Genomic DNA, 22,112 nt, shown 5'->3' with positions numbered 1-22,112 from the left:
TAAAAGGTTAGAGTGGTAAAATTTATTTTTAATATTTTTTTATTTTTTTACTTATAGACACCACATAATTTGTTTATGACAATGCTCCCGTCAGAAGAGCACTCCACTGAAGAAGAGTCCTTTCAACTGATAATTTTGAATGAAACAAGGATGCATATTGTAGGGGTGTGTGTTTCACGTTTTAGAATAGAAATCAAATCAATGATCATTAACGGAAGATTCTCATCTAATGACCATCGATAAGATAACACAGACCCCTACGAGACCAAGCTTACCTCCTTGATGAAAAGAATTGTACACTAAGAAGAAACACGTAAATCAAACACAACGTGAATTGCAGGATTTGCAGGATGGTGACATAATGACAGACAAGAGTAATCAATTTGCTTGCAACCGTGTTTACATGAAGTTGCTTGTTGCTGGCAGCCATCTTCTTCCATGCTATTATATTTATAGCCCACCCAGTGGCTCCTCTCATCCGTCTCGCCACAACTATTTGCATTGATTTTAGAAATCTACAAAGTCAAAGAATCAATCTCTGCATCTGGGATCAAAAGAAGCTCAGAGCCTCAGGAGGGGCAACAGCAATCGAGAACATCATAAAATTGTAAGAATCAAGAAATGCTACCCCGGAAAAGAAAATGATTACTTAGGACTACAAAATTGATTGGGTAAATAAAATTACAGAGGAAAACAAAATGTAAAACATAACGGTGCATGATCTTTCAGCTCAGCAGCAATCTATCCGCTGCCTCTTCGTAGCTTTTAGATTTTCTTCCTTTGACAAATTGGCTACGCCATTTTCGCCGTCATGACCAGCTCCCTTTCTTACATTCTCTTTGACATTGAAGGTCCAACCCACAAAGTCAGACTCAGAGAAAAGAGATGTGGGAGTAGATTTGTAGAATGCAAGAGGGACCTGTTTCATTCTCCTCTCAATCTGCACTTAAAATTTTCAATATTCAGAAACACTTTCAACAAAGAACCCAAAGTATAAAAATCTTGAGTAGTTAAACGCAGATAGAAATCAAGAAATTGAGCATTTCATAATCCTGACTGAATTAAAATTTAAAAAGTATCAATTTCGGGTGGGCACTGTCGACACACCAAATTCTGTCATCCAGACCAGAACATGTAGATTCATGCTCATAAGCATACGTCACTTTTACATCCAATATATGATATAGATAATGCTTTTATCCACAACCAGGATCAGGAGCTTCTGGCTAATTTGGCTTACTGAGATTCGTGACAATGACAAGACTTTTGGTTCAGGGGGTCGAAATGGAACATATTGGGCAGCCTAGTGGAGCAAACACTGAGCTTGACCAACCCAAACAACAGTTTGAATTGCTGCAGCTGCGCTTTCACTGGTTTGGACTCAAGTAACCCAAGATTATAGATTTATTCATTACCCGCAAGCAAAGAAACTATTGAACAATACAAGCCTAATCCCAACTAAATGAGGTCAGCTACATGAATCCTTGCCTTCCAATCAGATCTATTCAAAACCATACTGGGTACAATGCCTAAGTCATGCATATCTTTTCTCACAACTTCTCCTAAGGTTACTTAGGTCTGCTCCTAGCACTTTTACTTCTTTTAACCCAGAATAAATCACTCTTGAACATATAAAGGCCTCCATTGAGCATGATCGTGTGCCACCTCAGACGACTTTCTCATACCTTATCTACTCCAAACAAGCTCGAATAAAATCATATTTACTTTATCCTTCCTAGTTTGCCACTTATCCATCTCAACATCCTCATTTCCGCTACGTTGAAGTTTTATCCATATGATACTTCTAGACAGCCTAACACCCTGAAAATTTTGTCATAGCTAATTATACAACCAATCCTATAAAATTTTCAAAGAAATGTGTCAAACCACACAACCATAGATGCACCTCTTCGTTTCATCCCATCCTATTTCAATTTGATGGGAACATCATCTTCTACAGCACCTTCTGTATTTATGATGAGCCAAAGAACCTAAAATAATTGCTTTCTAAAATCTCCTTCTCATTATGATTTACCACCTCATTATTTGTCTGAGCATACCAATTTACCACCTCATTATCTGTATGAGCATACCCAAATGTTACACATTAGATACTCTCTCTTCGTTCTACTTAGTCCAAAACTTTTTGACTCTAAAGTTGATCTCCAATCTAATTTGAATAAGAGCTTAAAACTAATTCCTGATGCAACCAAATGCAGACAGGAATTCACCATCCCCCCCCCCCCCAACACACACACACACAAAAAAACTGTTTTTTACACTTTTGTCTTTAAACCATTGCACATATCCTTAACCATGTCCACCTACTAAATTGAAAATTTTCTCTAATCGCCAAATTGACTCTCTAGGGACTCCATTATAGGCTCTTTCTGGGTCAATAGAGACCATATGAGAAACCATTGAACATACTTTCATGATTTCTACCACTAATTATAGAAACATCCTACAATGATCCATTTTACATAGTCTGGAAAGAGGACCATATTGGAAACTTAATATGCTAACATATGATTTGTCAACGGCATGTATGCATCATTCTTCTCATAGTCTTGAGGTTAAAAAAAAAGGGACACTCATAAAAGGAACACATACACTAAATATTTTTAGGCTCACATTTCTAGACTCAAGTTCTATGCAGGTTCAACTCATCCTAAGGTCATGCACTACCTTGTGCTACCAAAACCTGTTTGGTTACTCAGACCAAGAACCAAAGTAGATACAGGTTTCATTTTATTCTTTCTTTTATAGGGATAATTATCTAAGGGACATTTAGGTTGAGCGGTCATGTAGGAATAGTTCTATCAAGTTCTAAAATGTTACATATCCTGGTATAATTGTTTTCTATTACATGCATTTCTTTTATAATTTATTTGCTCGGAAGCAAAATATTGAACAGTCTGAATCAAATGGATTAGTATGATTTGAATAACTTATATAGCTGTATATTTGCACTCTATTCCACAACCTACTCATAAAATTCAGAGCAGTGAAAGCTATTCCCAGCATGAATACAGTTTCACCCTTGATTTTCCTACCAGGATGGACCCCATAGTTTTTCATATTTTCAATTTTCTTCAAGAGCAGCCATGAAACCTATAATACCCACTCTCAACTTGCATCTTACAAAACTTATAGGCGAGCTTTTACTCACCACTGGAAAATTGATGCCGATTCACTCATACAATACCTTGGACTGACCCAAACTGAATTTGGAATCCAATTAGAGATGATCCAGGTCAAGTTTCAGTATTTGGAGTTTGGAATAGCAGCATTTTAGGAAGTCAAATTATTTACATAAATATTGTGTGTGCGTGTGTGTGTATGCTAACAGATTCTAAGAATGCATTTGATAACAATCTCAGAGAACAGTTTCCGGTGTTCTTTTGTTCTCGGAGAACAGAAGAACAGGCAGTAGGTGTTTGCTAAAATGGTTTGTTCTAATATACTTAAAGAACGAACCAGTAAGGAAGTAGTCTGAAAAAGGGGTTTTGCAGCTCATATAAGACATGTTTTGTCAAGGGAACATCTTGATACAATGGTCCTGATGGTAACAGTCTCTTATCACCACCCCCACTTCCATCCCTGCTCGAAACCCCCTTTACCTTGCTCTGAACCCATGTCCTTTCTCAAATACTAAAATTTTCTGATTGTGGGCCCAATTGTGAAATATTTTGAAAACAGGTTTGATCAAACACCCATTTCTAAACAAGGAACAATCTCTCTACATAGGAACATATAAAAACAGATTTACACAAGAAATGTTCTCCCAAAATGGGGACATTACCAAACGCACACTAAGTAGTCCAAGATAGTTGTTTCCTTCTTGAAATCTTTTATTTCCTATACAGTGCTTGTATCTGACCTATCAAACATTGAATACAATGGAATAACTGCATGGTTGTGAGTTAAAACCCCCCACCAAAAAAAAAAAAAAAAAACCCTTTTTTAATCTAAATTAGAGATCCTTAAAACTTTAAACTCTTGAACCAACAGGGTTTCTTTTTGAGCTTTTGTCAAAAAAATAATCTTCGGGGTGAATTGGAGGTGAGAGGAGACAGGAAGCATGGTTAGTTTTCATTGGTCAAAGGCATATTTCACCCCATCATACTGTAGAAGTCCAGAAAAAAGTTCATGAAGACAGCAAATGCAACACAGAGCTCCTAAATCATGCATCCCACATGCTGTGTCCAAGTATCTCAAGCAAAGTTAAAGAGACTGTTATAGATTTTACCTCCGCTTTAAATATAGTGGAATATGAACCAGAACTGAAATCCTTTACTGCAACCTCAGTGGTTTTGGCTCTAACAGTCAGGTCGTTCTCAAGTGACGCAACAAATCTAGTAACAAGAAAACGTGAAACACTGTAAGGGAAAAGAAAAGGTGCACACAAAAGCAGACATCATTATATGAGAGAAAGAATAGAAAGGAAAAATGTCTGTAACCTTGAAACAGGAGGGCAGTAATGGTGGCGCAGAGTATCTATTTCCCAAAGAGAACTTCCTGTTACCATGATTCGATGTCAACGTGATGTGTTTGGAAACCAAGAAGAAGAAATTTTGTAAGACAATCCCCCAACCCCCCCCCCCCCTCCCCAAAAAAAAAAAAACATAATTAAGAGAGATTTTGTCATTGCATATATATATATATATATTTATGTCATTATATATATATATATATATATATATATATATATATATATATGCATATATATATATATGCAATTTATTTTTGTAATGAATCAACCAAACAATAGGTGCAACAATTCAGACTACTGACTTTTATTCTTGCAATTTTACATTAGTAAAACATAATAAAAGAAGAAACCTAAAAAAATATATAAGAATTATAAACAAAACACAAGAACCAAATGAATTGGCAACAGTAAGCATCCGACATGAACCAATTGGAAAAATAACTTACTCATGGCATTACACTTAGCAGGATCACTCTCCTCGTTATTAAAAGGGTCAATGCCCGATTTTCTGCTGGGAATCTCACATGAACCAGACTCCTTTGCACTCTCATCCAATTCTGTTCCTCCATTTGAGGGATCACCATTAGTATCATCATTTGTTTGCTGCACAAACATCACAAAGTTTCAATATAACACAGTATTTTAGAAAGATTCTCAATTTCTAAACATATAAAGCACTTGGAAGGAGGCTCTTCAGGAGAGAAAAAGGAGGAAAGCATGGTAATTACATAGAATGTGATTAATTATGCTTAAGCACGCAAGGAAGAATTGAGTCAGAGAAAGTTAAACATTGTGACCCACTGGAATAAAAAAGTTAGATGCCCACAATGGTTTGGCTGCATTCAACATGGTGATATAGAAACCATCAAATGCATGTGTATGTTCAGATGCCTAAACATCCTAAATGCACCCCTACCACAAAGTTACATGGAAATCCCATCAAATGCATGTGCATATTCAGATGCCTAAACACCTAAATGCACCCCTACCACAAAATTACATAGAAATCTACTTTCAATCACGAAAGTATCTCAATTCCTTCAAATTTCTAAATTAGAAAAGCAATACACAAAGTGGCAGAGAATTCGGTAAAATGAAAGCAGTAACATTACCCAGTGAACCAAAAAGTTAATTGAAGGATGCCTCCGCAAAAGGTTGTGAATTAGAGCAATAATAACCAAAGCTCCTGAAGGGGGTACCGAAATCGAAAGCCTGCTCAACCTTTTAGCAAATGCAGCAGCCAAATATGCTGGTAGAAGTGGAGATTTCAGGCAAGAATCAAGAAGCTGCAGAAGGTGAAACATGTACAGTTAGAAAGGAATATCCAATTATCAGAAAGGAAAATAATTTGGTGATGACCATGACCCAGCAAGGCAAGTTGTGAGGTCAGTAATGTAGTTGGGATGATAACCAGGCTGTTGTTATAGCTTTCCTTGACAGTTGGTCAGCTTTGAGCTGAAACTTGATTGAGTGAGCAAGGGATGTCTTAATAACTACAATCTATACAAAATGAAATTAAGGTTACAGATATTTGGAACTTCTACAATATCTTTCTGAATCTCCCACTCAACGTTCTGCTTAATCAAGATAATAACATATTTTCCACTGCAACAATCAACCAAATAGAACCTCTTTTTTCCCCCATAAATACACAAAAAAGGGCAATACAGTCAACACATGGAAACAGAACCAACATATTAATATTTGACTTGAAGCCTATGTGTGAGAACACTTTCAAGATTTTACTGGTTAGGAGTTACTACAGCCAGGAACCTTGGGAAGAGTATTTAGTAGCCCAAAATGTTAAATTGTAAAGAAAACTTCTCAGGCATAGATTTGTTTTAATGGTTAGGAGTAAAAACCGCCAGGAACATCGGTAAGAGTATTTAGTAGCCCAAAATGTTAAATTGCAAAGGAAACTTCTCAGGCATAGATTTCATTTCAACAGTTAAAATAATACTCCAAAAACTGAAAGCAAAGATAGATAGCAATTGGAAAGAACCACACTGACATTACCTGGAAAAAATTTGCTCGATGCTTTGCCATAAAAATTGAAGGTATTAATAGTGCATACAGCTTTTCGTAAAAGTTAGGATACTCGAGACCATACTGTGTCATTAGAATGAACAGGCTGCTAAGAGCCATGACACTTATGACACCCCCAATGTCATATGATCTTGTTAAGAAGTCGCTGCATATTGCCAGATGATTATTAGGCCCCTTTCAACTTATAATACATCTCAATTTAAATGTACAAGTCTACAAGAAGCAAAACAGACTCGAGCAAAAGGAAACTTTACCATAACATAACAGGATTTGACATATGAGGAATGACCACCAGATGAAGCGAACTGAGAACCTGAATGTTAAACAGGAAAGTGTGTCAACAAAGAATGAACATTTAAGCTTAAAGGCAATAACAAGCAATGAAATAAAAACACATGCAAAATGACACCCAAATCACTTTTTCTTTCAGGGTCAGGGAGGTGGATGGTCAATAACAAATCAAACATAAACAGAGAGGGGGAGAAAGTAAGACCGAGCAAAAGAGAAGCAAAAGCTCGAAACAAGAAGCTCACACCAACAATATCTACAATAGAAATTCTGCAGGAAGGATGAAGAAAACAAAGAGAAGTGAGGAACAAGAGAAGGTTAAAAGGGTTCAAGGGAGAAAAGGTAGAGACTTTCTTTCGGGTGAAGAAAATAAGTTAGGGATAAGTTAGTGCAAGCGTTGAAGTAGATTATTAATGAAGAAGGAAATAGATGCTATTATGGACTTATCAACAGAGAAAAGGTAACAAATTTTTTGGTGTGGCATCAAGTTAGGGAACAGGATAGATCCGTACACAGTTTCCTTAAATTATGATTTAATGAAGAAGGAAATAAACACCATTACGGACAATAACCAGAGATTTCAAAAGAAGAAAAAAAATGAAGAACAAGAAAAGGAGGTAAAGGAAGAATTAAACAGGGAAGCAACTGTGTCTAGATTCATGCAGCTAATATATACTCCACAAACTATGAGTCTCATTCATGAAGGCCGGACATGGTGCAACGATAAGGTTGCTCCATTGTGTCTGACACTACATATCCTGAAAACAGATTCAATTCAACCATATAATTGGAAGTATTCAAACAACTAACATGAACAAAGAAACCTGCTTTGGTTAGAGACTGAAAAGACATTGTTTCAAATATAACATCTACAATCCACAGAGACAAAGTAGAGTATAATAAACAAAACATCATGTTTATGATTGTTCTCTTTTGGAGGGGGGTGAGAAAAAAGATCACCCTGTTGTTGTTCCCAAGAACACCTGGTGAACGAACAAGGACAGACATGTTAATCAGCATTTCTTTCAATAAAAGCAGAGGTACTGAAAATTGAAAGCCAATCCTTCATTTTCAAATAAGTAATCAAAATTTTGAACTTCAATGCTCCAAAGTGGGGCCCGAGAGGATAGGGTGGCAGCATTTAGTGGATCAAGGTGTGGCAACAAAAACCCAAACTGAGAATGACGACACACAATAGACAAGCAGTAAAAGATACCTCTTTGTACACATCAAGAGGGAGAGGTAACCTCAGAAAAGATAACCATGCTTTGGTGAACTTCAACTTCATCCTTTTGGCAATGTTGGATGGGGATGAGACCTAAAAAAATATGAACAATAAAAGTTACAAGGACAGCAGAATATACTAAAACTTTAACTATGGCCAACATTAAAATTAATCAACACAGCTTTAGTGGTGTAGCCAACTAAGGCACAGCAAAAATATGCTGAAAATTCAATTATGGCAGTGTATTTCAAGATAAAATCCTGGTGAAACCTTCTAGCAAAATTGTACAAAAAACTGGGATCATACTTCAAAAATTCATTTTAGATGGCAATTACCTGAAAACAGTCGGGAGTATAAAAGAGAATGAAAAGCAGAGAGAAATCAAGAAAAAGGGGGCCTCTACAAGTATCTCAGCTTGGTAGTCAAGTCACGCATTAAAATTATCCTGCATCACCACAATTCAATTGCGGGTCATCCAGCTTGTTTGAGATGGTCCTGGAAGTGAACTTTTCTCACAGAAAGAGATCTGAGAGGTAGATAATTATAACTGGAATTCATTCAGGTTCACACACTCTTGTGGAAGTCCTAATGGTAGGGCTATAAATAGAACCAAATACATCTTCAACTAGAAGTTCTAAGCCTGATGACCATATAATTGCTAGTATGTAGAAGGCCATTTTTGACAGCAAACAGTCTGGCACGAGAGGTCCTAAGTCCTAACTAACAGGACTTGGCAGAGGTGAAGATCACAGGAGACTTCATCTCATGAGCACCCCTCCATCTCAATTGACTTACTTGTCTTTCTAGTCTTCCTTAGTTTTCACATCCAGCAGTATAAACCATATCTCCTTTAAGAATTAAGACAAAACAATGGGAGGCTTTCTCACCTTGAGAACAGAATTCAAATTGAATTCTCAGCAACGTTTCATGCTTTGACCAGGCCCACTGATCAACTTGCAACTTTCAGGAACAGTTCTTACATTAAGAACAGAATCCAACCTCAATTTTGTTCCAATCTGATCAACTGCTCGTCTACATGAAATTTCTCCCTAATCTGAAATTAGCTTCAATTTTCAGAGGCCAACTTGGTGGCCCACAAATGAGTAGGACCAAGATACCACTGATATTATGCCAAATTTGCACACCTTTTCCTTCTTTCTTTCTTTTTTTCCTTGGGGGCGGCTGGGACGGGGTTTGGTGTTGATATCCAAGTCAAATTTGGGTGAGAAGCAAGCATAAAACCACAGAATAAATCAGAGACACGGATATCTCACCCCAGATACTGGGATTTTAACTCCCAAGACATCTCATCTTGGAAACCAAAAAGAGAGAGAGAGAGAAAAAGAAAAGGAGATATTACTGAGATCTCACGAGTTGTCATGCGGCTCATGCCATGAATAGACAGTTAAGAATGATGACTAAAAACACGAACAAAAAGAATGTAGAGGGTGTTATTTATAGCAGCCTTGACAGCAGATTTAGATAAAGGAAAACTTACATCCTTTTTAAGTTTCTTTGATTTACTTTGCTTGTCCTTGACTTGCGGAGCCCCTTCGAGCTCATTATCCTTGGATGAAAATAATCCTAAAGCCAAATAATGAACAAAATTAGAATAATAGAACAGTTTAAGTTAAGCAGAGCTACAAAGATGCAGAAAAATTCTGGTCAGCAGTCTAGAAAGGGAAAGAAAGTATGAGTCCAAATATCCACAAACGAACTCAACTGACTCAACAGTAATCAGACCAAAAAATGTAAATGACTGACACCTTGATACAAGATCCCCTGCCCAAGTCAGTGAAGTGAAAAAAAAAAAAAACCAAAGATAAAAGGCAAAAATTAACAATTTTCCACAAAGGAGACAAAACGGATAAACCCCCCAAAGGTGGTATAAGCTGAAAACAAAGCCCATGAAACTTGATCTCAATGTTCCATAATTCATACTTGTGACCATTGAGAACTCACAAGGATTAAAGAGGGATTGGCTCAGGATCATTTAAGATGACTATGTCAAAGGACTGAAGGTTGATGGGCATACAAGATTCAACGTTGTTCCTTATGTATCTTCACTTAAGAAGCACTAGCCAAATTGAAACCTTTGGAGCATTATTCAAGCAAGAAAAATGGTGTGCATGTTTTTTATTTCAATTTTACCAACTAGAGTTATTGTTACAGACAGGACAGCTTAGGTAATGGTGCAGAATGCTGGGCGGTTGAGAAGCATCAAATAAATGAACTTAGCTTTGCGAAATTAAGAGTGTTGAGTGGCAAAAATTAGGAAGGATAAAGTAAGAATGATTATATAATTAACAAGAAAGAGGCTCGAGATGACCCTGAGCGGGGGCTTCCAGTCATCCAGTGCTCCAGTACAAAGGAGTGATGTATTTTGGATGGAAAAATCTAAAAGAGCCAGGGGCAACCTTAGGAGAAGTGGTGAAAAAGACATCCACGCCTAGGCCATGTATCAAGTATGATCTCAAATAGAGCTAATTGTGGGCCTTGATCCATGTAGCCAGCCACATTTAGTTGGGATAAGTCTGAGTTGTTGTTGTTGCAGATACTTACTACAGATGTGAATATTATTCATTAGAATTTGCATGGGATGGATCAACTTATGGGTTACGGATAGTAATTTGTTCATCTTACAAGGGCCATTAATTGAAAAGTACAGTTCTCTAAAGACTTTGGCCATATATTCAAGGAGGATCCCATAAGAGCTCGGTGTGAGTATCTAACGTCAATTCTTAGTTGTTAATTGTTAAATAATATATGGGAGGTTTTTTTATTTTTACTAAAGGTTTATACTTTTGTATTTTACAAAAGCAGCCATCAGTTTACAGAGACAGTTTAGCTTTTAAGTAGAATTAATTTGAGTTGGGCATCCTTGCTTTATCCTCAGGCTCCAGCCTTTTTTCCGCTGCAATTAATTACTGATGCCATAATCTCTATATCTCCTGTCAAGTTCCTTGATGTCTTTTTATTTCTGAGATGAATCCAAACACTGAAAACTGTAAATCCGCTGATAGATGCGCGACTGGATCAGAAGCCTTTATTTTTCCTCTAAAGAGAAGTAATGCCATGCTCTGCAATTCATTTCAAATCTGTTTTTTTTCAGCTTGAAATATTAACCAATGGTTTCCCCATCACTCATGATCCTGAAACCTCTGGAATTACTTTAATTGGTTGAATAATAAAACTGATTCTCACAGATTTTTGTCCTGCAACAAACTGAACTATGCTTTATTAAAGTTTCTAAGCTTCTTCTAAACTTGCAATTTGTTTATTTTCAGAGGCACTATAGCTGAGACATCAACCCTGCAGTGGCATAATGTTCATTGTTGGCATAAATTGTGGTTGAAGGTTATATATCATATGCTCCGCTGGATTGTCTAGCGCTCATTCTATGTATATATAAATTTGTCAACCTTTAGTCTGCGTCAGAAAATATACAGGGTGCGAAATATTGCCAATATTTGGGGTTTTGGTGGCGGGCAAAACCACTGAAACCCCAAAATGTCAGCAATATTTCACCAACATTTGGCAGGGATTTGAATGAAATTTTGCCCCTCCCCCCAGTTTCGGGGGGTATTTAAGGTCATTTTGGCCTATTTTTGTTGTCTAGCCTAATTTGAGGCCAATAAACATACTGGGAGTGCCATTTTAGCCTAAAACATCACCTAAAGTGGTGTTCTTGATCGGCACATGCCTGACTGTATGCGGGCGAAACAATCATGTACCTATCTAGCAATTTTTCTTTTCTTTTCTTTTTTTAAATATAAAATGAATTTTTAAAATTTTTCAGCCTAACAAAAAAATAGGCTGCCCATACCAAAACCAATGATGAAACCACTTGCGCAGCACTTGAAAAACACTTACATAGCTATTCCACAATTTTCAAAATCTTTTTCCCTATTTTTCCACAATTATTTATATTTTTTATTAATTTTCAAAAAATAAAATAATTATTTATTAGGTGGAAAAATATTTCAACTCCATGAGACCGTATATCGGCCCATGGAGTTCCACATATGTTTTTTCCATCACCATACAACACATTTATCATGTAAAAAGTAAGCATTTTCAATACAGAAAAATACAATTTTTTATGTCAAAAAATAAATAAATTACTTTTGCAGGGGAAAATTCCGACACTGTGAGTTCGTAGATCAGTCCACGATGTTCAACATATTTTAATTTCATAACAATCCAACAATATTATGACATGCATTTTGTAAAAAATTAGTTTGGAGAACAATGGTTACCTCTGAGATGAAAAAAATTCCAAGATCTATGTGAAACCCCGCTTGATCGATGCAAACAACACAATTGCTGACAACAATAAAGCAAGATCTACAAATAGATGTTGAATATCGAAGCAAAATAGAGCAAGAACGCAAAAAACAAGAGAGAGAAGCTCTGAAAAATCAAATCAAAATTCACCCAAAAATGGGCGAAATTTCGCTTATAAAGGGCATAATGTCTGCAATTTTATCGTGAATTGTCAGAGAATATTGTTGAACTAGTATCGATGGCCTCTTTCATTTCGATTGCTGGTGACATGGCGAAACTCCAATATTTCGTCTATATATATATAATTCAGCTGAGCAGCAGGATGTACTTATCATGGTACAAAATTTCGGCAATAGTTCACCGTGTCGCCAGCAACCGAAATGAAATTTTGTACCTACCATGCATATATACATAATTCAGCTAAGCAGCAAGATGTACTTATCATGGTACAAAATTTTGACATTAGATCACCGTGTCACCATCAAACGAAACGAATTTTTGTACCACGCACATACATAATTCAGCTGAGCAGCAAGATGTACCTACCATGGTACAAAATTTTAGCGAAACGAAAGAGGGTATTGATACTAGTTCAACGATATATCGCTGAATAGTTGTAATTCACTTTTTCGCGATAAAATTGGTGATATATCGGCCTTTACAAGCGAATTTCAGGCAAAATTGCACACATTTTGTTTGATTTTTCAGGTTTTTTCAGAGCTTCTCTCTCCTATTTCTTGCATTCTTGCTCTATTTTGCTTTGATCTTCGACATATACAATAAATCTTGCTTCATTCTTACAAGCAATGGCATTGTTTGCATCAATCAAACGGGTTTCACATAGATCTTGGAGTTTTTTCATTCCAAAAATAATCATCATTCTCCAAACTGATTTTTTACAAAATGCATGCCATAATATTGTTAAATGGTTATGAAATTAAAATATGTTAAACATCGTGGGTCAATCTACAAACTCAATTGTATTTTTCTACACTGAAAATGCTTACTTTTTACATAATAAATGTATTGTATGGTGATAGAAAAACATATATGAAACTCCATAAGCTGACCTACGAACTCACGAGTCATGAGGTCAAAATATCTTTCCACCCAATAAATAGTTATTTTATTTTTTAAAAATAAAATATTAATAAATAATTAATTAATTATGGAAAATAGGGAAAAGGGTTTTAAAAATTATCAAAAATTATAGAATAGTTATTTAAGTGTTTTTCAAGTACTACCCATGTGGTTTCATTGCCGGGTTTTGGTATGGAAAGCCTATTTTTTTGCCAAAAAAATTTTAAAAGTTCATTTTATATTTATTTTTTAAAAAGGATAATTACTAGCTAAGTACATGACTGTTTCGCCCGCATACAGCAGGCGCATGTGCCAATAAGGAACACCACTTTAGGTGATGTTTTAGGCCAAAATAACACTCTCAAAGTGTTTATTGGCCTAAATTAAGCTAGACGACAAAAATCAGGCAAAAATGACCTTAAATACCCCTCAAAACTATGGGACAAAATTTCATCTGAAACCCTCCCAAATGACAGCAAAATATCGCCGACGTTTCGGGGTTTTGGTGGTTTTATCAGCCACCAAACCCCAATATCGGTGATGTTTCACACCTTGGTACTTATAATTTCATTTCAGAATTACTACTACAGAAGGTATCATACAAACTGCCATCTTTCTAGCTCTTTGTAAGCCACGTCAGTATTAAGCATAACCTAAACATATAGGCCATAAGCGCATAAGAGAGGAGGGTACCAAGAGGGAGGAAGGAAAAAGTCGCTGACAGGACAGGAAGTTCTACATTCAGGCATACTCGCTAGCATCAATTATTTTCCCACTTATGAAGCATAGCTTTACTGAGAATAGAAATAAATAAAAATGAAAAAGTCTGAAAAAACACATGAGCAGCACACTAACCAAGTCCTTCTATTCCAAAAGTATATACAAACACAAATTTTTAGAAGTAAAGAAAATTTATTTTTCACCTTTCTGAATTTTTCTTTCGAGCTCATTTAATATGGGTTAAAAAAAAAGATGGTTATTTAAGGGAGAACCAAAAGGAAATTCCATTTCCATTCCCCAAACTGTTAAAAAACTAAAACTAGCTCCTTTTTTGCGTTCTTTTTCATTGGGTGTCCACAGTATGGAACCATGAAACAAGTAGGTTAATACTAACTACAGATTCCCTTATAGACGATTTAATAAAAAAATTAAAAAAATAAAAACCCTGCGTCCAGGAGAGTGGCCTACACTAGGACTCCCATGAGTCGATCTCCCCCATAAGATCACCTCTGCCCCCTTGTTTTGAGAAGACCCACACGGAGGTCCTGGTGAAGGCCACACACTCCACGACACAATATAAAGCATCAAGGGTTATTCAATTCTGCTGTAGTGAGAAAAAACTCCTAAAATCTTGAGTTGGAAGGTTAAAATTCAAGCCTAAAAACAGCACTAAGACAAGCAAGTTTCTTTTACTGATTCAGACCATGGGATGCAGAATGAAGCATAAGTACTGTAGACAATGGTACTCATTACTCATGAAAAACAGAACTCACAAATCAGATACAGAAGAAAACTGGTTCCAAAAATGGAAGATAATTAAAAAAATACCAATGACTTCAAACCACACGGGATGCTCACCTGATTCACTCCACACTTCATGGTCGTGGTCTCCATCCTTCCCGTCTGAAGGAGGAATATGTGATAGAAGATGATGTATCTTGCGAATAGAACTCTCCATATTACTTAAAACAACAAATTTCAAGTACTCAGATGATAAAATTTGCAAAATAACAGCAAAACAGATAAAAACAATTTGCCATATCAGAAAGGGCAAAGCAAGAATTTCGATACACCAACCAACAATTGGGTATTATGCATAAAAAGAAGAAAATTACAGAGCTGGAAGAACTATTTCAACAAGTACTCAGGTTTTCATTTCATAAATGGTATCCATTGGAAGAATAAGAGCATATAAACAGATTAACAACCAGTTTGATTTGAGTAGATAGCAAAGGAATGGGAACACAAACAAAATTAGAAGGTGCAGCAACCAAACCAATAGAATCGAACATAACCCAGAACTAGGATTTACAGTAGGGTACCTTGCCTCAGACTCTCTGGCTGAGAAGACTTATTTTCAACGTTTCAAGCACAAACCTTACCATAGTTGGATGGCCAAGACCAAAAGACTCTAAATAAGCGATACCGTCAAGCTGCTTGTGCATGCACAACACAAGGTTGGGACAATCAAGATTTCATTGGAGGTGTTTAATTGGATTGGTGCATTGTGCATCACATGGACACTAAACCTTGTTTGATGCATAAGCAATATGTTTTACTTGGAGTAGCAAGTACAAAGAGTCCTATTTAATTAATTCTAATTGAATTTCTAAGAAAGCATAACGAGAATCCAAAATATTCCCACCATTTGAATTAAATTAGGTATGCAAGATGCAATGTGAATGGCAATAGCATGATGTCATCAGTCAGAATTGTCATAGAAATTGATGTAACATTGGTTTGTTATGCGCAGTGTCACAACAATGTTCATTATCATGAAAAGTGCCCTTTGTTTCTGGCTTCAAAGCATCTAACTTCAAAAAGCCATACCTCAGCCATTTGGAATCAGAATAAAATTCTGCAAGGTTTCATGCACTCCAGAGAACACGCTATACATACCTATGCAAAGAAATATCAAGTTTTTCAATTCTAGAAAACACTGAGTGCACAAAAAACCGGATCAATCCACAGAGCTGTGTTGAGCATTGGAGTATTTGGAATGTTTATAGGAAGTGTTAAGAGGTCCCAAGTAGCTGGTTAATTACAGAATTATTCAGGAAAAGGTAATCCTATATCCAACAATCCTTGTACCTTTTTACTTCTAGAGTTCAGCTGACTGTTTGAAACCTACAATGCTCTTGTAGTTTGGGAGGATTGTAGCTGCTACTTGTGCATTAAAATTTGTAAACCTAATGCAGTAAAGTATCTGCAATGCTAATACAGTACAATCGTCATCGTAGCCTAATTCCTTTAACTTGCACGTGCACAGAAAGGGTTTGGTATTCCCAGCACGATGAAGGTGACAGCCATGGTTTCACTAGAAAACTAGTCCATCAAGCACAACAAATCAAAGTACTACTAAGGCTGTGTTTGGCACGGTTTTCTCTTTGATTTTTTCCCAAGTAATCGTTTTCGGCTGTGCTTGGTACCATTTATGGCAGCTATTTCTATTTAAAAAGGACTGAAGAAAATAGAAAACTAAAAATAGGAAGAGAGCTGTTTTTTATTTTCAATTTTCACTCTTTTGCAGTGGGACACATGATATTACGAAAGGATAAAATTGTAAATGTGTATATTTTTATAAAATTACTTCTTGTTTCTCACTTGTTCAATCATTCCTCAACACCACGAATAGGGCTAGCAAACCTAGGGCGAGATTCATGGCGGTTGAAGGTCATGGAGTTCACATCAGGCCACCATGGGCAGGCCAGAAACACAAGTACAAATCAATGCCGGGAAGCCCCAATGATGAAATGGATGAAAATTTAGCTCCAACAGCTCTAACAATTCATTGGCTGTGGTTTCTTCATTGGTTACTTCCCCTCCAGAACCTCTACTGAAAAGGAGAAGAGCTCAGGAACAGAAGATGCGTGTCCCTTCGCTCACCGTGTGTTTGTGGGTGTGCTCAGCAGTTCTCATTAGAGAAGAAACTCTTTCCTCATCTTCCAAATTTATCTTTTCCTGAGTAAATCTCTCCATAAACCCTTTGATCACCAACAAATTTGTTGCCGCCCATATTATGAGACATTCTCTATTTCATAATCTTTACCAGAAATGTTACAAGTTCAAAGTTAAATTGTTGGACATCTCTGCACTTCCATTTGAATCCAATTTAACTTTTATGATATTTTTTGTTGTGTTTGCGTTGCCCTCTTGGTCTATCCATCTCTGCTTCTCTTGCACTCACCGAGACACAGCCTTTCTTTATGAGAAAAAATTGTCCTTGGTGGAACTACACTCTCAACAACTCGATCAAGACAAGATGCAGAATAACATATAAAGATGGTTACAGTGAATATATATTTTTCTGAGTTTGTTTGATCCTGGATACTGTCTCTAAACAGAGAGAAAAAAATCCAGAGGAGAGGTTTTGTTTGCATGAGAGAGAACAATCCAGAGGAGAGGTTTTTGTTTGCATGTGAAGGGAGGAAACAAGTTGTCGGCCACCGGGGTTTTAAGTTGAAGACAAGACTATTCCCCCGGTGATTGTCATCGTCTTGGCATTATTGTGATTTTTCAAAGGAACTGACCTAAAACATGTGTGAAGAAAGAATATGTTCACCATTCTTTTAAAGTATCATTAAAAATGACTTGTATTTAGGTAATCACCAGAGGGTTTCCAAATGATTTTTGTGTTTTAGGAAAAAATGGATTTCACTATTGATTTTCAAAAAATAGGTAAAAATTAAAAAGAAAGATCATGCCAAACACAGCCTAAATTCAATGATGACCCTAAGATTACTTTGCATTACAAAGATCACACACACACACACAAAGAAAAGAACACACAGAAGCACAAGATAAATTCCTGTTATACTAACCTTTCTTGAGAACTGAACTTGCCATCCTCTTGTGTAAGCACATTTCCGTTCTCTAAAATAAAGCAAATCAGCAGGGCAAATAAGCATGAAATACCAAAGCAAAAATAATAGAAGAAGAAGATCACTTGGTTTTGAGAGACTCAAACTTAGATTATCTATCAGTAAGTTGGCACATTAAGATCCTGGAGGGTACGTACCGCCAGCATTTGTCACTTCCAAACTGTGTGCAACCTTTTCCATACTAACGTATGTGAAATAGCTGTACCATGGAAGAAAGAAAAAAGAGATGTAGATAAGCAAGACTAGGTACTCTAGGTTTTTTTTTTTTTTTTGGTATTATAGAATAGAGAATAACAGTAATGGACAAGAAAACCATCATTAGCCAAATCAGAATCACACCGACCAGCAAGAATCATTAAAAAAAACTGAAGAGGAACATTGGCAAGCATAAAGAAAACACAAATCCATTTAAAGATTTTACCTACTGATGACATTAAAATGAAGTGATATCTAGACAACAATAAGCCAGTGCAACGACCCATAAATTAAGTCCATAGAAATGCTATTCTTGAGCAACGTGATTAGGAGCTAACAAAAGCTAGTGATGTTTCAAGTAGAGACATGCTTATCACAAAGTTGAAGCTTATATGTTCTTATAATAACACCTAAACTAACTTGCCTATCACAGGACATCAAACAAAGGGAAGCAAATAGGTAGCAACGCAGTCCAGTTTCTACGGCCTGCAAAGTGAAGGCTCCTACACATTAACTTTAGTAATTCATAAACCACACACCATGACAATGTTTATGACGAGATACAAGAACTCTGCAGTTGATGATGAACGCAAACCCAGTGCTTCCAAGAAATATATCCTTGAGATATGATTTATAAAGTTGATATTGGTCAAACCCCCTCTAACTTGATAAGTAACAGATCATCGAAGGAGACTTGCATATGCAAATAGAAATACAGGACAGATAGAACAGCATAATCTCAATGCTGACAAGACTGCAGGTAAACAACAGGAAAAGCTAACTAGATGAAAACATACGGGATCATATTGTTTTTCTTCGAACCCTCATCAATGTCAAGAAATCACTACAAATAAAAAGTTACCTGAATCAAGACAAAGAAGTAACAAACTGCTGAGAAAAATGTCCTCAAAGGAATCCTTCTCTCCAAAGTTGGATGCATCTAGGTTTTGATGACCGCAACATTTGAGGATATGTAACGATCATGTTTCAAATGTTAATGACGTACAATAATTTTTTTGAAGCAACCGAAGATTTGGAAAGAATGCAAGTAAGGAAGAGGGCATCAAGTAGAGACAAGAAGTCGCTCAAGGTTCAGAGACTTAAAGCAAAAACAAGAATGAGGTCAAAACTGAATCATGGATATGTTTATCTGCACTTAGTTTAGGACAATACACAAATTGCATAATGTAATTGCACTTAACTAGACCTTAGGTGATAGACAACCAACTTAACAAAAATGACCCAAATGTAATACAGTACGTCTGTGAAAGATTTCAAATTTACAGAAGTAAAACATAATTAACTGTCTGACAGTTGACCATTGGAGCATACAATTCAACCATCACAAACAGTTAGCTGATGGTCCCTAACATCTGACTATGCAGTCAGCTGGATTTTTGGTCGACCAGTCATCAACTTTCAGGCCCAGCTATTTCCTAATGGTCTTTTTCCATCCCTAACAGCTATATTTGTCAGTCAATCATCTTATGACCATTGGAGCTTCTTTTTCCTCATTATTTTTGTTACAAAACATGCCTGCAAAAGAAAAAGATTCCACAGGTTTCTAAGCAAATAATGCTATTCAATCGGGAAGATTCTTTGAGAATCTATAAATCATGTTCATATGCTCTGCATTGAACTCCATCAAGTAGGTTTCTTTTTGAGTAAACTCAAGCCTCTCCAAGATACCCCATCCAAAGGAACACTAAGCAGGACCTATATTGTGCATACAATCATTTCAAGTTCATTGCACGGATTTATTGTAAAGACTCCAAATAGGTACTATCCTTCCCTACCTTTTCCAATTCAGTGATCAATTGGTATTAGGGTTGATCTAGAGCTTGCCGGACTCAAGATCAAATTAAGAGTGTATTAGCTTAGACTGCACAAAAGTAGTGCAGATATCCTTTTCTTCTTGAAAATGTCTTTTAAATGATCCTATTATCCACTAGTAGGTTTTGTAAAGGTCTAGCTTCTCCACCTAACGTATTTAAAGAGAACTGTAAAAAATCTCAGCGGTGTTGAGAGGAATGGAAGTAGCCTCTTAGAGCTGTATCTCTATAAAGGCAATTGTCTCTTGCGTTGTTTATTTGTTTTAGCAGTTCAACTCATTTCAACAAGATACAACGTACACTACATACAACCTATTCAACCCCTTCTATGTTTCTTTACATAAATTGTATTAAGTGTGAAAGAAAAAAGGAAAAACAAAAGCTTTTTCTAATTTCCAGGATTGAGAACACGGTTGAATGCATGTGATTGGCCTATCCAAGCAATGTTTTATCGAAGATGAATAGAAAGTGAACAGGCCATACCGGACGTCTATGTACGTGAAGAACTTAGAAACAATCAAGTCTAATAAGATGTCCATTGGTGACGTCGAGTGAACCTGCAAAAGGTGACGAATGAAAAATGACACAACGATGGGGAACACACACTTAAAAGACATACCATGATCAGCATGCCTCCTTCAGAAAGAAAAAATCATAACTTACAATAGTATGCAGAAGCTTGTGGTATATAGCAGACTGAAACTTCCCACCTTTACCCGATTTCACGAACTCCATTACTGCATCCAACGCAACTTCCTAAACAAGGTATAGTTTTGAGTAGTGAGTGACGAAAACCTAAAAAAAGCACCTCGTGAGTGGGGGAGAAAATTTTCATCCAATCAGTTTGGGGTTGGGAAGTAGATGTAACAGGATATACCCTGAGAGTTTCATCACACTCTTGAGAAACAGAAACAGTTATTAGCGACCTCACAAACTCATCGAACTTCGACCGAAGCCATATTCTATAGATCAATTCGGGGTCCTTCTCTTCTTGGCTACCACTTAAGAGAGACTTCGAAGTTGATGATGGAAGTTCAGAGAGAACAGGAATGAAAAAGGATTGCAGCGAGATAATAGATTCGAGAGCATGTCGAGGAGACGATGACAGTGAAACAAAGGAAAGCAGGAGAGGAAGATTGTTGATATGAGCTCTTGACGAGAGAAGCTGATGACCTAGGGTTTTCAGCTCTTTCAGACTGTACTTTTCTTTTTGCTTCTGTTTCTTTGCTAGAATAGAAGCCATGGTTTAGGTTTCAAAAAATGTCTGCACCGGGAAGCAAAGAATTTGCAGAGAGCGCCGCCGTGCCTGGCAAAGGGGTTTTAAACGCGAGTAACTGAGGCGATAAGGCCTTGTTTGGTTAGAGTGAAAAAAGGTTTCCTAAAGTCGCGGGAATCTTTAGCGCTTTTCTTTTCTTTTTTTTTTTTTTTTTTATTTATTTATTTATTTAATAGAAGCTTCTTATGTACCGGGATGGGAATGAGAATATTAATGCCTCCAGGGCTCCAAATGGGTGCAAACCCAATACCTCCCCATAGAAGATTGGCCTTTAACCTCTTTACAAGATATGCAACTCTCATCAATAAGGCCTTGTTTGGTTAGAGTGAAAAATATTTCCTCCTTGTGATGAGAGTTGCATATTTTGTCTAAACAATAAGGCCTTATTTTCTCAATTTGTCGACACTCACTGTATCCCTTCAAAGCAGACGCCTTTTATGATCCCTCAACGGAAGGAATGCAATCGAAAATAGGGAATTGGATCAGCGAATCGAATCGTTTAGACTAATATTAGTTTTCACCGATTCACACCAAGAGATCGTTCAAATCATTAAGGGTGTTATGCCCGGTTTAACGATCGGATTTGATCGGAGGGATTGATATAGAACCAACCTGGTCTTGACCGGTCCCAAACCAAGATAACACGACATACATCCAACAATCAATATCATTAATGGTTTTATGCCTGATTTACCTGACCATGTTCATCCGAAGGGGTTGATAGAGAAGCAACTTGGTTTTGACCATGGTACCGTATGTCGGCGATTTATCGTGGTGTCGCTAGGGG

The 22,112-nt window shown here is 36.7% G+C and overlaps 1 protein-coding gene across 1 annotated transcript; it reads right to left on the bottom strand.

The window, feature by feature from the left end:
- Positions 1–45: 45 nt before the first annotated feature.
- EMB2762 (CCAAT-binding factor) lies at positions 46–21,388 on the bottom strand. The gene is made up of 15 exons (XM_089154900.1): positions 20,927–21,388; positions 20,713–20,805; positions 20,533–20,606; positions 18,160–18,221; positions 17,963–18,014; positions 15,000–15,103; positions 9,553–9,638; positions 8,046–8,147; positions 6,796–6,854; positions 6,512–6,686; positions 5,608–5,781; positions 4,942–5,098; positions 4,464–4,521; positions 4,253–4,358; positions 46–940 (listed from the first exon to the last, which is right to left on the bottom strand). The coding sequence occupies exons 1-15, from the start codon at positions 21,290–21,292 to the stop codon at positions 731–733; spliced, it is 1,878 nt and encodes a 625-aa protein (XP_089011026.1). The 5' UTR covers positions 21,293–21,388; the 3' UTR covers positions 46–730.
- Between the last annotated feature and the right edge of the window lie 724 nt (positions 21,389–22,112).

The sequence above is a fragment of the Hakea prostrata genome, chromosome 5 (assembly GCF_041222555.1).
Source record: "Hakea prostrata isolate BN-2017 chromosome 5, UWA_Hpros_2, whole genome shotgun sequence".
NCBI lineage: Eukaryota > Viridiplantae > Streptophyta > Magnoliopsida > Proteales > Proteaceae > Hakea > Hakea prostrata.
Note: the sequence above shows the minus strand (reverse complement) of the source record. Positions and strands in the feature narration are given on the sequence as shown.